Below are 15,532 nucleotides of genomic sequence, written 5' to 3'. Positions count from 1 at the left end.
ATCACATCTGGACGAGCCTCCTTCACTTGCTCACGAGTCCAAATGCCCCTCTTGCCCAACTCCATGAAGCGTCCATTTGGTCCGAGCAGTTTGAGAGACTCTGGGATATAGTCGTCCACGAGCGTGTTCAGCACTACGTCGACGTGCCCATCTGGCCCTAGGAACTCACGCATATCCTTCGCAAAAGTCGACGCATCGCGGCTTGTCGTGATATACTGAATTCCAGCGGACCGCAGGTATTCTTCCTTGGCTCCGCCGCTGCAGGTTGCATAGACTGTCGCCCCCACCCTTTGGCAGTACTGGATAGCAATCAGTCCTACGCCTCCTGTTGCCGTGTGTACGAGTACTTTGTCACCAGCCTTCACATGCGCCAAATCTCCAAAGGCGTACTCCACTGTGGCGGCAATAACCGGCAGTGCAGCAGACTCTTCAAATCCAAGGGAAGATGGAGCCCGGCGAACGAGATTTGCATCGGTTGTTGCATAGGTCCGAAGTGCTCCTGGAGCGATACCATAGACACGGTCTCCCACACGTACGTGTTCCACTTCGTCCCCTACGGCAACAACTGTACCAGCGAAGTCGGCACCTGGGGGTCCAGGGTCTCCTGGGTATAGGTCCATGACATTAAGAACGTCGCGGAAGTTAAGACCAACTGCCCGAACGCGAACTTCAACTTGATTGTGTTCGGGTGGGACCCTGGCTGCAAAAGCTTGTGGCCGTACTACTAAATTCGAGATGGCACCTCTTTCGGGCATGTACAGCTCCAGAGCACCTCGTACCGCTAGATCACTCTTTTCGATTCTTGCGGCATAGAGAGTGTTGCCCCGTAGCATGAGCTCATTTTCATCAGAGGTCGCCATACTCGAACGCAAGAAAGTGACAACAGCCTTCGCCATGTCATCATCTTTCTCAAAGTGCGCGATATCAAGGCAACCAATCTGCGTCGTGCTGCCAATCGAAACTTCTATTTCTAATCGTGCGGCCTTTACAAGCCCCCAAAGTCCACCGTGAGCTGGAAGGTCGGGCTGCGGTGGGGTTTGTTCTTCCTTTACTGGTGACTCCATGATGTCGCTGGTGAAGAACCACATGGGGGGCATTGTTGCTCCATTGTTAAGCAGAGCAGCGTATGCTTGGAGGAGGCGAATCGCTGCATGGGGAACATCTAGCGCTGCGTACTCATCAGCTGTCAAAGCTTCTACAAAGGCGATAGCTCTCCACCTGCCACTTGTGAGAAGCTCCTGAACTTTGCTCCTTGTCGAAGGAATATCTTCAACACTAAGCACCCTGCCGTAGTCATCCCCCCCAAGTGCATTCGACAGCGCCTCCATGAGCTGCAAGCTGCCTCCAAGAACCAGCACTGGCCCTTTGCCAACTGCGTGGTCCTGTGGCTGGGTAGTCAATTCCGCTCTTTTGTCCCACCTGACCTTCCAAATAAGGTCACGTGGGATGCTGGCACCTACGCTACCCCCAATGTCAATGTTTCTAAGGGCAACCTTTTCAAGTGCCGCTACTGTCTGCCAGCTATCGTCAAAAATCCTAACATTTACCACTGCTGAGCGCGACCGGCACTCTACCAACTCTACATGCGCCCAGCAGCCTGCCTTACCCTCCAGTTTTCGCAGCCATATACGGCCAGCACCAACTGGAACCATCGACACGTGAGCGCGAGAAGCATGCCGTCCAATGAGGGCGGCAGCAACCTGCGAAGAAGCACAAAACCCAAAACTGAATGCAAAACCGGACCAAAGGAGCTAAAATAGGGCACGTGGCGTGAGATATTATCAGATTCGCATGTCAAACGCCTAGCAATATCGGCCTTCATACACTCTTCCTTACATGAAGCGCCCCATCAAGAAGAGCAGGGTGCACTAAGAAGCCGCTCTCAAATGAGTCCTGTTTGCAGCCTTCCGGCAACATCAAACGAGCTAATGCCTCGGACTCCGAACGAGAAATGCTGTGGACGGACCGGAACCGCGGCCCGTATTGAAGTCCCAAGTCAAATAAAGACTCGTACAATTGGCCAATCGAGACGGGCTGATTGCATCGCGCTTGAAGCTCCTTTAATGATGGGGTTGCGTCCTCCTTGTTCTGTTCCCCCAGAACAATGCGTGCGCTGCAGTGAACATTCGTTTCGTCGTCCCAAACACTACTCAACTCAACGTTCAAGTTTTTCATGATGTGGCAACGAATCGTCATCTCAACATCTTGAGGAACGACCTGGTCATCAGGTAGTGCCCCTCGACTCGATAAAAGAGATTGAGTAACCTCCTCCAACTCCACTTTGAGCTTCATATCCTTTGAACGCGGATCTGACGATGCTAGCTTGGGGGTACTCTCTTTGCTGCTGACTGGTGAAACAAGCCAAGTACTTGGAGCCAGAGAAGGGCTGGCTAGTGCCGGAGTTGAGAAGCCGCGCGAGTCACTGTCTGCCCGTGGTCTACGGACATAGGCATCATTTACTCTCCTTGGAGTCCGAACTGTGCGAGGGCTAAGCCTGCCGCAGTTGCGACTTCTTGCTCGGGTATTGAATTCGTAGGTGACGCGCTGCGAACCGATCATCATTGGCCTCTCAAAAAATGCATTCTCTAGTGCGACTGCCCCTGAAGGTGTTTTGAGGTCCAGCGCGAAGGCGGCACTAGCAACGATTTCTGCCATACCCATGCCAGGCATCATTGCCTTCCCGTTTACCATGTGGTCAGCAAACAGTGGCACTGCTCGACGAGGGAAAGAAGTCTCGAATAAGAATTCTCCATCCCCCAGTTTGCGATGTTTCCCCACAAGCGGGTGAGGAATTTGCACCCAAGGGATCGGCTTCCTGTGATAAATCAGTTCATCCTGCCCATGGAGGCCATGTTCCATTTCAAGCTGCTCTCCTACTCTGTCCATGACTGCTAAACAGTTTTGAACAATAGAAGCCTGCCGTTCGCTTGTCTCCTCTTCAGCCGCTGGGAATGCAAACACCCATTCGACATCTTTCGCCATTTCGTCGACGCTCTGCTGGCCCATTTTGATCAGGGCTGCCCGGCCATTAATTTCCACGAGCAGCTTGCATCCGGCAGATACAAGATTACTGATGCACTGGTCAAGCCGCACTGTCCGTATCAGATGGCGGGTCCAGTAGTGGGCGCTGAGGACTTGTTCGTCGCAGAATTCACCAGTTGTTGCGCAGATCATTTTGATGGTGGGACGAGAAAGTTTAACGTTTCCAATTATCCGGGCAAGGGGAGTGACTACGTCTGATAGCAGTGGCGATGAAAAGCTCAAACGGTCGGGCAGGTACTTAAACCGGCCGGCTATGTCTAGCTTCATCAAAACCGACTCCAGCTCCGACTGGACTCCACTCAAGACCAGTTGCTTCTGGCCATAGACAACAGAAATTGCAACGGATGAAGTAGACCCCGCTGCTCCCCCAGCATCGGAAATTGCCATCTCCACGTCTTTCTCCCCCACCCTACAGGCTGCGGCCACGGCATCAGCTGGAAGGAAAGTATCAACAAGCTTGGCTCGTTGACATGCAACTCGGAGACCGTCTTCAAGACTCATCACTCCCGCTATTGCAGCGGCAACGAATTCACCAACACCGATTCCCATTACTGCATCAGGCTTGACGCCCTGAGATATCAGACTTCTTCCAATAGCATACTCAAAAGAAAAGAGTGCGGGATCCGCGAACCGCGTTTGCCGAAGCCACTGCTGGCTCTGTTTGCCATGTGCCCTCTCTGCGGACCTGGGCAAGTCCTGCTCGGAGAAAAGGATGGACAGCAGTGGAACGCTGACCAAACGCTTAAGTATGTCCCCACACTCGTTGAGGGCTTTTGCAAATGCTGGATCGCTGTCATAGAGCACGCGACATTTTTGCAGGCTTTCTACTCCTTGACTACCGAACATGAAGCACACCAATGTGGGCTTTTGAGCCTTATATGGCCTCCTTCCGACGCAAGGATGGGGTGCTTCCTGTAACAACACGTGAGCATTGGCCCCTCCAAATCCGAACGAACTGACGCCACCAATCCTGGGTTTCCCTGTTGCCGGTGTTATCGGGAGCGCAACCACAGGGCATACGAACTTCGCGCCCTTGAGGTCAATGTGCGGATTCCACGTTTTAAAGTGGAGATTAGGGGGCATTTGCTCATAGCGAAGAGCAAGGGCGGCCTTTAGAAACCCTGCAATACCTGCAGCGCCCTCAAGATGTCCAATGTTGGTCTTAACTGCACCCAAGAGAAGAGGGGAGTCCCTGCTAGACCTGAACACGGATTTGAGGGCTCCGATCTCTATCGGGTCCCCCAGAGGCGTTCCAGTTCCATGTGTCTCGACAAACAGCACCTCCTCCGGAGCGACGGAAGCATTACGCAGCGCCATTCGAATAATTCGTTCTTGGGATGGGCCGCTAGGGGCTGTCAGGCTGGCCGCCCGCCCTCCGTGGTTGACGGCTGTCCCTCGAACGATACAGAGGATGCGACTGCTGTCTTTCATTGCTTCCGCATGAGGCTTGATTACAATGGCACCAAGTCCTTCTCCGCGAACATAGCCATTCGCACTGGCATCAAATGTTTTGCAGCGTGCATCAGGGGCCATCATGCGAGCCTTGCAGAACGCCACGGTGACATTTGGAGAGAGCATGAGGTTCACGCCAGCGACTAAGGCGCAGGAGCAGCTTCCTGCCTTAAGCTCCTGGATGGCTATATGCAGCGCTACGAGAGAAGACGAGCAAGCGGTATCCACAGTTAACGATGGGCCCAGCATCCCAAGAGTGTACGATATTCGATTGGATAGAATGGACGGTGCGTGGCTCGTCGCCGTAAAGCTACTGATTCCAAGACCCATTTGAGCGCATGTTTGCTGCCATTCATTGCAGCAGCATCCCACAAATGTCCCAATATTTGCCCTCAACAAGGTCTCCTTGTCGAAACCACTGTCATGCAGGGCCTCATAGCCGACCTCTAAGAGAAGTCGTTGTTGGGGATCCATACTTGATGCCTGCAAAAGCGCAGCGCATTGCCAAATGAAGCAAATGCTTTTGCTACATCCATCGGGCCGGCACAGTAGTAAACCCGGGAACGCTGAAATGCTGTTCAGGGTAGAATGCGGCCGGCAGCGAGCCGCCTACCTCAGCCAATGAAATCCTGAAGAAAGACGCGTCAAAAAACTCGGCGTTCTCAATAAAACCGCCTTCTCGAATGTACATCTTGCCTTCTGCATCTGGGTCTGGATCGAAATAGTCCTCCACATCCCATCTGCATCGCAACAAGGCCCAATGTGCAAATTCTCGAATTACCGTGCGCATACGGTGGAACCGGTTTGCAAGCTGGTACAGGGACAACCAAATAGACACAGAACTGACCTGGACCGCGGCACCTCTACCATTGCGTCGACACCGCACATAAGAGCGTCCCAGAATGAACTGAGAGTTGTGCTGCCTCCTGGCAAGTTGCACGCTGCGCCTACGACGGCCATTGTCGTGTCCGTGGTGTTCGTGTTGATAGTGAGTGCCTCTTCGGCCCCTTTACCCTCGATTTCACGCACTAGGAACTCCATAATGTCCTCCATCGTCGGGTAATTAAACATCAGCGTCGGCTCAATGTCGATATTTAACCTTTCAGAAACAAGCTCCGCTAGCTCTACAGCAGCAATTGAATCAACTCCTAATTCATGCAGTGGGGCCTGCATATCCGGCAGCTCGCCGTCGTCCCCCAATACATTCTTCGCTGCATCAATCACCGCTTCCCTCACTGCCTTGACAACGGCCTCGTGTGTCGGTCCAGATTCATCGTGGCCTTTGTGTGCCGCTTCACAAGGCTGCTGAGTAGGAGATTTGAGGGGAGCTTGGGTTCCTGCCCTCGCGGCGTTTGAGACTGCTTCAGTTTGGTGAGCATGATGTGTATACGTATGAATAACGCCATCCAACTTGCCTTCAAGTAATTTTTCTCGGGCAAGAGATCTCCTGAGTTTCCCACTGCTTGTTTTTGGTAGGCTTCGCGGTCTCAGGAGCCAAACTCTGTGCACACTGAGGCCGGTGCTGGTAGCAACCGTTCGACAGATGTTCTTAACTATTTGGTCATAGCTGGACCTATCAAAGAGCTGCCGGCGGACCCGGGCCCAGACACCCTTTAAACCGTCTTCTACACGGAGCTCTGCAGCAATGCCTAGCACTTCATTTGAGTCCGCCTCGATCGCAAATGCAGCTACGCAGCCTGGACGAATTTGAGGCACTTCTAAAATTGCCTCTTCAATGTCTGACGGGTAATAATTTCGGCCTCGAATGATAATAATATCTTTGAATCGGCCGGTTACATACAGCTCCCCATTATACATAAATCCACAATCTCCAGTGCGGAGCCCACTAGCCGGAGTGCTGTTTCCTTTCGCATCTTTCACAGATACATGGAACGTCTGGCTTGTCTGTTCCGGCTTGTTGAAGTATCCCAGAGCCACAGATTCACTAAATGCAATAATTTCCCCGACGTGCCCATCCGGTAGTTCTTGATCGGTTTCCGGGTCAACAATTTTTACTGCGGACACTCACGAAAAGCAAACGCGCATTCTTTTAGGTTTCGTTGCTCTCATGCTTGTTTTGTGGTAAAGTAAGTGAAAATAAGGCTCACCAGTGACACCTTTAAATGGAAAGCCACAGCTGACAACGTCCTGTACGTCTCCCGCTGGCTTAGAAGCAGCTTCCTCAGGGGTGAAGATCCTGACAATACGTTCAGCTCGTAACTTCAGTGCGTCAACGTAAAGGATAGTCGCACTGGTTTGCCAGTCCCCTCTTCCAGTAACAATAAGCGTGTGCTCAGCAAGACCGTACGCTGGAGCAACAGTACACGGCTTGATGCCTTTAGGGCCAAATTTCTGGGAACGCACGTAAAGCCACCAGGAAGGGTTTGATGTTACTTACGCAGCGGCATATCCTGTTAATAAGTCACTCGCGCCTCAACTGTAATTTTTCCTCTCACCTCAACAAATTGTTCCACTGTCTGCCTCCGGACAGGCTCCGCTCCAGATAGTATTCCCGTCACATGGGAAAGATCTAGCTGATTATACACGTTGTCAGGCATTTTCCGTGTCACTAGCCCAAAGGCGAAGTTAGGAGCAGCACTGCACACGCATTCGTATTGGCTTAAGGCTTTGAGCCAAACCCAGGGCCGTCGAATGAAATCGATTGGAGACATTTGGTAAAGAGCGGCTCCACAGAACAGTGGGCAGCAGACAAAGCCGATGAGCCTGAAAGAACCAAGAGCACACATTGACGTTCACACGCTAAGTCTAGGGGAACAAAAGTATGGGCAGTTTCCAGAGTCCTGCACGTCCCGTTTGATAATGTTGCTGATGCGCTGGAAATCGCAGAACCTGCTTTTCTTACCCCATGTCATGGTAGACTGGCAGCCAAGAAAACGCTCGGACTCTGTGACCTTTACGCGCCACTGATACTTCATGGCGTCTTTTCCAGAACTCATCCAGCTCAAAAAAGTCATAATCATGGGTCGAAAATTGTTCGCTGGGGTCTTTAGTTTCCAAGTGCGTCGGAAACTCGAAGGAATGCCAGCACAGGTGCATGTTATGCAACAAAGAGGCATGCGTCACCATGACTCCTTTTGGTTCCGAAGTACTTCCAGATGTGAACTGCGCAAATGGGGAGCAGAACTCGCGAATTTAATTGAGTCGGTGGATCTCGCATGCGCTAAATTGTCAGTGTGATGCAACAAAACTGCGCGCTACTGGTTGAGACAGCCAACATTTCATGCACAGAAACTGCTTCGCCACAAGCCTACCTGCAGAAACGCAATGGAATGGGGATCCAGAGTTGCCGGGGGGCAATTAGCCGCAGTGGCTTTTGTTTTGATAGTATCTGTGCAAATCCACTCAATTTCTTTCCATCGCCTCTCGCGAGATACAACAGACATCGCCGCAGCAACCCGACGGTAAGTTGTTGAAGTGAGGGCTTTTTTAGTTCCAGCACTCGCCCCAATGTCACAAAAACGGGGAATATCCGTCACTCCCTTTGTAGGATCAGGGGGATAGACAGGGACAGCGGCAATGCCAGAAATAATGCAGCTGTAGAATGCGACAATAAAGTCTATCCCCGGTGGATAACACAAGATGACTCTGTCATTCTTCTTAATTCCTATTTCCTCCAGGTAAGCCGCTAGTGTGTATATTTGATCCACTAGTTGCTTGTAAGTTCTTATTTCAGCCACATCTCCTTCTCCATTCAACCAGACAACCGCTTCAGCGTCTGGCGCCTCCCGAACCCACTTGTTGAATGTGGCGGCAAACGGATTACCACCAAGCTTGCTCCACAATGCAGCGATTGGTGGACTCATTGAACGGCGCGATGGACTTGTCGTTTCCGAAGTGTCGGACTGAGTTGCGGTTGACGACTCCGCTAATTTCCGCTTCGTTTCCACCATTTTCGAGCAATTTCACCCCCGCCTTTCACGCCCGACAGGGAAACGGAAGCAACAGTCACTTGTGTGAGGGCCGAAGGGCGACCAACTCAAAATACATGTATCAAAGCTTCGGTCTAAAACACATCACAACTGGCGGTGCTGCTTGGACTTGTGTCGTCGGTCAGTCTGTCAAGTGGAGTGCTCGCAGTGAGTTCCTGGAGCCCGCAAAAGTAATTGAGCTTAGTTCTCGAAGTAAACTCCACAGGATGAACGCCAGCCTACGAAACTTCTTTCGCGCAGTAGTCTTCGTGACAAGCAGTCAACCTCACGTAGCTGTGGACCGTCAGCACAAAGCCTGAAACCAAGGATTGCAGGTGTTTATTTGCCCTTTAACTGTATGTCAGGAGATGTCTATAAAAGCGGCCAGTCGCAAGCCTCCCAAAAGTTCGTTCTTCCGTGATATATGGCTTGGTGGTTCTTGACCCTTCAGTCACGCTGCTCAAGCACAACGCGCTGCAATATTAAGCGAGAAAACCCAGTATGAAGCGGAATGAGGCTTTTGCATTCTGATGATGTGGTTTACCAGCTGTCTAATGAACTGACCCCAGTAGGAGCGACGGCTCTGCACGCCAACAGCGTGCGCACGCTGCTGTCCCACTCGGTTGTTAGTGCTAGACGGACGTCACACAGACGACGCGTAGCCTGAAGCTGCTGCGGACATTTGAAAAAAAGAGTAATCACAAAGCCGAAGCAAGTTCAGGAGTAGCTAACTGAGCGGTGACTACTAGCTGACTGTCACGGCGCCCAGAAACGAACGTCGCTGTTTCGCGGACCAGTTTTCGGCCAGCAGAAGCGCAGCCAGAAGATACCTAGCAGAGAGTAAGGGAAATTGGCCTTTAATAAGAATAAGGCTGACGGTTTTAACGGTAGGGAACGGTGAATTGTTCGGCTTTAGCCCCCAGAAAACCCATAGACAACTGCAGCCCACTATGCGAGCAGGGAGACGACGTGCAGTACGTGAGACAGGTTGGCGTCGGCGGTGTTACCAAACTTGATGCCGCCACACCGCATTTGTCCTCATTTAGCCGGGTTTAACCAAGAAAAATATGCCAAAAGTGCTTAAAGTTTTCCTTTGTAATGCAATTTTCTGCTTTTTAACAAAATAATAACACGCTTTCATGAGAAACGCCCTTCTGCCGACGCGAGCACTGGTCATGCGCGTGCTAGCAATCACATTGGCAAATACACCACTCGTGAAATCATACAAAATGTACTACATTAATACAAAGATAAATAGTGGGGCAACCGTTCTCTGTGTTCCGTTCATGTCTTTGTGGCTGCGGGGCCGCCTTTACCCAATACGCAGTACAAAACTCGGCATTTGGCTTCAAGATGCCGCCGGTAGCAGGGTGGCATGTCAGCTGATTGTCATCAATCAGCAGCGCTTTATATTCCCTCTTTCATTGATTATTCAGGCTAGAAGGCGGCAATATCAAGCTTAGTTTGTACCCACAGGCAAGAAAAGTAATGAACAAGTCTTCACGTCAGTGCAGCAGTGGTATGAAAATTTGCATGTCAGATAAAGTAAAGTTAAACAACCCCCGTTTTCTTGCTCGTTGAGTTCATGCTGAGGGATAGCTACGGACAGCGCGTACAGAAGTGCAAGGAAATGTTTGAAGAAGGTAGCCACTCCGAAGGCTTACATTTGACAGCTGCTAGTTAACTCTAGCCAGATTTGCTGTCGCTGAATGCCTCATATTTCTTTTGACAGTGATACCCATATTATTATCCTCCTATTGTATGCAAGGACGCTGGCCTTTGAACTGTGCTTGTGTCATCTCTGCGCGCTTCGATGGACGCAGGAGGCGGAGTCTAATGAGCAAAGGCTAAAATCGATTGGCTAGTTAGGTCCTGACGAATACCTAGCCCTTCATGCGCCCACGCAAATGCGTACATATGTGCATCTACATATGTGCATCTATGTTTGTATATGAATCTGCAAATGGACGCCCATGCATACATTATTTCATCCATAGTTGTTTGTCTGCATATGAATTGGTTTGTTCCAACGTGTGAACGCGAGGTGGGAAATTCCGATGCAAGTGAATTAGGCTCGGCTGTTCTTGTTTGCGATGGCAATGGGTACCACAACACAGTACCAGATCAGCTCTAATGGAGGGCTCTGCACTATTCCCACTCCTGAAAATAGCTTCAACTACTGTACAGCCCTCAATTCTGCAGCTTATCCGGCGCTGTGGCGAAGTACAATTGGCATCTGCCCATCAGCAGGCTGCCGGGGCAGCTGACTAAACTACCCCAAGCACGTCAAACAATAGTTTATTGCTGTTTCATGCTTCAGCTTATCAGACAAGATAGAGGATACACAGGCGCCAGTGTCACTTCTTCAGCTATTTCCGCTGCACCCCGTCAACAGCCACTCCATGCAGCGTTTCATTTCTTCACTCTTCATAGCGCGTGAGAATATATCAAGAACCCACTTTGGTAAATCTCCAGCTCAAAGGCTGATGATTACTTGCCATTCAGGCAGTCCAAAACACCCTCTTTTCCATGTGGCCAATACCTGGCGTATGCCTTTACTATTATAGTAGTTCATTTCCCCTGAATCCTGTGCATGCAATTGCTGAAGATCCTCTGCTCATTCTACAATGTAAAGCATGTGCGGAGTCGATGCTTTGTGGTACGTACCCGGTCACCGTAGATGAACAGGAAAGCTAATGTTGCCGATTGTTACCGTAATACTATAGGCAGCGACTACTAAAACTATTGTGTAACTATCACCTACACACTTTGCTTACACGCCTTGAGTGATTCCTACACACATATATTTTTGAAGAGCTCACATGCACCCCATTTTACAAAAAGACTGTCCATGCTTGACTCCGCACAGCATGATTTCTGGGTGTGTTCTGAGTCATTAACAGTCGTGCCCAAGGCCTTACTTCGCATCACCGACGCCTGACCCTTGCCTTGCTGTACCTTTCCGGTCCTATGCGTGTGCCACAGAGATGGAAGCGCCAATACTCTGACCTCCTTTTGCCCACACTTCCGGCAAAACGGAAGCCAGAAAGAGAGCAAGGCTGCTGCCCACGCTGATAAGCCTCTAGATGAAGAAGCGTTCAAGTCCGCCAGTGTGAACTGTACCACTTGTTGCATGTATTCTCTGCACGCTCTTGCACAGGCCTTGCAACGGCTCTCGGGGCCACAAATACAAATTATACGATGAGGTTCACAAGGCAATACTATTTCGCCCTGTCAAGCTTAATGTGCAAACAATTACTTTAAATTGTCTGGCTCTTGTTCACAAGCTTTTGGCCCCTGAGGGGAGCCATTAGGCCGCCTCGGAGTAGCAAATTTGTCTCGTCCATCTGAAGAAGAAGCTAATGAAGCAAGTAGGGCAATCATGCAGTACGGGAAACTAGCTGGTCACAAGACGGGGCCTGCAGATTCCCGTTGTGGTGGCTACGCCGCAAGTTTAAGTCTGAGTAATCTCCCACAGCTGCAGCTGCAGCTGCCAGCTGCAACTTATGCTGCGTCTTCGAAAGAAGGGACGCATTGAAGCAAACGGGCACAAAAAGTATATCTTCCCCTCAAAGGTTGTCTCCACATGAGCTAAACTCCGTCCTTAAGGCTCCCCATGTGTCGTTACTGGACGTCAGGCGCTGCAGGTCGCGAACAAATGCCTCAGCAGCCTCAACAGCGGATTCCGACTCCTCGACAAACTTCGAGTGAGTATCTTTCCTGGGCCCCGAAGAGTTCGGGACCTCGGAATCCAGCGCAGCTCCCATGTCCAGCACCGCCGTCGCCAGGCCAGCGCGGCTCAGCCCCTGTCGCAGCACTTCGCGAGGGCTGTAACGAGCAGATGTGGCAGCATGAAGCACGAGCTGCAGCAGTTTAAAGATGAGAACAAGTAAAGCAGAAAAAATGACGGCAGAAAAATATGCGAACAACTAAGGCTGCCTTCCAATGAGCCCTTAGTGCAAGTCGAGCCCTTAGTGCAAGTCGACCCAAAGAAAAGTATATTGAATTGAAACCAAACCGTGCACGAAATGATATTCCTGTACCTTGTGACATGATGGAAGGATTATGGGCAAATAAGAGTTGACACTGTTCGTGACGTGAGCTAGATACGTGGCTAGCTAACAGCTTTGTGCGATCTCCTTTAGGAGGGTTTAACGCTGACTGCCAAATTGCTGACCAGGAGGGTTCTAGCGTGATACTCAAATATTCCAGGTAAAAGCCGCTCTTCTGCGGCGAATGCCTCCCGAGCGGACTGCAGGAGTTTCAGCTGCTGAAGCGGAGAAACAGGAGTTGGATGCAGCAGAACGACCGGAGGTCCCTTGCTGTGTCTAGGAAAATCCATCACAACTGCAGCAAAAATGGAGACACATATGACACTAATGCAATAAATCTGCTGCTGCTGTTGCTTTTGGGTGCAGGTAAGCCCCTGCCTAGTCGCATTCCAACTGCAGCTGCGTGCAGAGCTGGTTATTGCGTACGACGCCAAGTGGCGTCCGCAGAAACTGAGACATTTGGCAAAATTAGGCTCAGAACGCATGGGTGCATCTCACTGCTGCGCAATCGCGTTGCGGCTTCCGCCCGCTGCAGCAGCGGAACCATGCGGCTGACAGATTCGACAGAAAAGACCCAAGCAGAATCATGTGGATCGCTGTTCGCCTGTGTTGATGATGTCGCATTGTCAGTTGCAGCAGCAGCTGCTGGGTACAGTTGTTGCAGCTCTGCTAGCTCTGCGAGCAAGAGCAGCATGAGCCCCGAAGGGAACATTGCGCCTCCACCGCCCTTGTCTTTTCATGTTAAGGCTGAAGGTCGGCACACAATTGAAATACTGCCATCTCTCTTTAAAAACAACCGGAGGAGAGCTTTGTCGTCAGATTTATCTCTGCTGATGTTGAGCGCTGAGGAGCGCTCCACACAGTCAACGGGAAGAGCTGAACAGACACACAGCCGGCGGGAAGCTGTACACAGGGCTTGTTCCCCCTCTTTCGCTTGAATCGGATGCACAGATACTGCATGTACGAGCTCAATCCCTAAATAAAAAGTGAATGCATTGAACGAATTTAGCAGGATGCCTTTTCAGCGTAACCTTTTGTCGGCACAGGCTGCAGCCCCAAGCGGCCATTCTTGCATACAAGCATTGTTACGCTGGCTTATATTCCGACGAAAAATTTCATATTTGTATAACGAATCCATTTCCAGCGAGCCACTATCTAATATTCCAGCTGCCTCTGTGGCTTGCTTCTTCCGTACCTTCTCTCCAGCGATGTCTGTCGCTTTCACCGGGCGCTGCTGCGCTCGTTGTTCCCTTTTTCCTTCTCTACGAACGCTATGGCCTGTTGCTGCTGCTACAAAACAGCAGCAGAGGGGCTTCACTGCGCCAGGTGCCTCTAGGGATGCCTCCGCAACAGTATCGGCCCCATGTGCTGCAGCAGCTGAAGCGTTTCCATTTCTTCGGCAACAGAAGGATGGAGCCACGGCTGCAGTGCCTCCCTCCTTCGGTGCCATGGCAGCATCAATGACAAAGGAGGCAGCGGGGAGAGTGCAGGTGGTGCGGGACATGGACTCATTTGAGGCTGAGGTATACAGACAGCCCCCGGCTCCGCTTGCAATCTTCTTCTCTGCCACTTTCAGCAATCTTAACAAAGGCCTTCTTGAGCAGTTTACTGAAATTGCAAAAGCGAGCAACAATGTCGCGAAGTTCCTCGTCATAGATGTCGATGAAGTGCCCCGGGCGGCGTACCACTGCGGGGTGAGGCTTCTTTGCAACACCAATGTACTTAATTAATAAGTTGCAGCACGCATCTGTAGTTTCCATTGACTTGCGTGCGTCTGCGATTTACGCACTCCCTTTGCGTTTGCATAAGACTGGGTATTTTTTGCACATCGATTTCGGCTCGTGTTTGCATTTCTCATGCGCCTAGCTCCCTCCATTTTACAGGCAGATATGATGAGCTGCTGCCCTCAGTGATTCTAATGGTTGCGTTTCAATATGACTGCTGTGAGAAATATGGTTTGTTCGCCTTGCTGACGTGCGAGGTTCGCTTCCAACCGTTTTAGAAGTTAGCTCGCGTGACCACTTGAGTACTTCGCCGCCAGTTCGTTAAGTATGACTTTGGCCATTGTGGCTACCGATGGAACTGCTGCATTACTTGCGTTTCCACTAGGTTCGATGCTAGGATTACAATGGCTGTTGCTACCACGAATACTGCGAGTACCAGTATTTGCCATGCTCTGTCTCAACTCGATTGCTGTTACTATTTTTGGTCTTCGTTTTTGCACGTGGGGTTGCATACTCAGGTGGAGCACCCCTGCACTTTTGTCGTGCAGTACAACTGCGACGCGTTCCGCAGGCGCATTGCGGATCCGGATGGCACAAAAACGGTAATCCCTAAACCCTAAACCCTGATATCGGGTCTAGTTTAGCCGCCAATAGGCATTAATAGGCATTTCGCCTTCTTCCACAGCAGGTGAATACCCTCATCCCCAGGGCCGCAGACGACTGTAAATATTCTGGTTGAGGGCTTGCGGTTGTTTGTTGTCGCCGCAGCCACAGCAACTCGTGAATGAATTCAAGGCGGCACTGGATGCATGCCTCATTGCAGTGCAGCAGCAGCCGCCGCAGCAGCAGGTGGAGTGGTACACCCACAGCATCCCCGTGGACAACTTGAACGTGTATCGCGTAAACTGGCCAACAGCCTGAACTAAGCAGGAGTTCCGTAACTTCAAGCTTTCAATTGTTTATGAGGCAGTGCAAACGGTGGTGGTGCCTTTGAATCGGTGCTTCCTCTCTGCCCTGGGTTTCCCAACAGCTGTTTGCAGTCGTTTGAATCGTTGTCCATGCTGCATTCTACGGTATATATGTACCCTGTATCAGCGCTAGCAGCAGCAGCAGTAGCAGCAGCAACGGCGAGAACACATATGCACCGCCCGCTGCACTTGAAGCAGCTGTCAGTTGGCTGCTGCTGGGGCCGACTGGCCACGTGCCGGGGAGGAACGAGATATCAATACGTTTTGAAAATTGGTGCTATTATTCGAAAAAGAATTTGCTGTGTACAACGGGTGGATATCAAAGTGACATAAAAACAAAAAAAAAACATTGGCTGGCCATGTGT

General features: G+C 50.9%; 4 protein-coding genes across 4 annotated transcripts; 1 reads left to right on the top strand and 3 right to left on the bottom strand.

Moving 5' to 3' along the window:
- Positions 1 to 1,818: 1,818 nt before the first annotated feature.
- Positions 1,819 to 7,166, bottom strand: ENH_00010940 (Short-chain dehydrogenase/reductase SDR, related, related; the record flags this gene model as incomplete). Its single annotated transcript, XM_013578840.1, is given in 5 exon segments — positions 1,819 to 4,977; positions 5,108 to 5,234; positions 5,342 to 6,519; positions 6,523 to 6,846; positions 6,951 to 7,166. Coding segments are annotated over 5 exon segments (5,004 nt in total).
- Positions 7,167 to 7,353: 187 nt separating this feature from the next.
- On the bottom strand, positions 7,354 to 8,405 carry ENH_00010930 (hypothetical protein, conserved; the record flags this gene model as incomplete). Its single annotated transcript, XM_013578839.1, has 2 exons — positions 7,354 to 7,617; positions 7,767 to 8,405. 2 exons carry the CDS (start codon positions 8,403 to 8,405, stop codon positions 7,354 to 7,356), a joined length of 903 nt encoding a protein of 300 aa, XP_013434293.1.
- Positions 8,406 to 11,992: 3,587 nt separating this feature from the next.
- Positions 11,993 to 13,187, bottom strand: ENH_00010920 (hypothetical protein, conserved; the record flags this gene model as incomplete). The annotated part of the gene is made up of 3 exons (XM_013578838.1): positions 11,993 to 12,286; positions 12,601 to 12,770; positions 12,974 to 13,187. The coding sequence occupies 3 exons, from the start codon at positions 13,185 to 13,187 to the stop codon at positions 11,993 to 11,995; spliced, it is 678 nt and encodes a 225-aa protein (XP_013434292.1).
- Positions 13,188 to 13,488: 301 nt separating this feature from the next.
- Positions 13,489 to 15,120, top strand: ENH_00010910 (RNA-binding protein, putative; the record flags this gene model as incomplete). Its single annotated transcript, XM_013578837.1, has 3 exons — positions 13,489 to 14,169; positions 14,718 to 14,801; positions 14,968 to 15,120. 3 exons carry the CDS (start codon positions 13,489 to 13,491, stop codon positions 15,118 to 15,120), a joined length of 918 nt encoding a protein of 305 aa, XP_013434291.1.
- Positions 15,121 to 15,532: the final 412 nt, after the last annotated feature.

The sequence above is a fragment of the Eimeria necatrix genome, genomic scaffold, assembly GCF_000499385.1.
Source record: "Eimeria necatrix Houghton genomic scaffold, Enh_scaff132, whole genome shotgun sequence".
NCBI classification, from domain to species: domain Eukaryota; phylum Apicomplexa; class Conoidasida; order Eucoccidiorida; family Eimeriidae; genus Eimeria; species Eimeria necatrix.
Note: the sequence above shows the minus strand (reverse complement) of the source record. Positions and strands in the feature narration are given on the sequence as shown.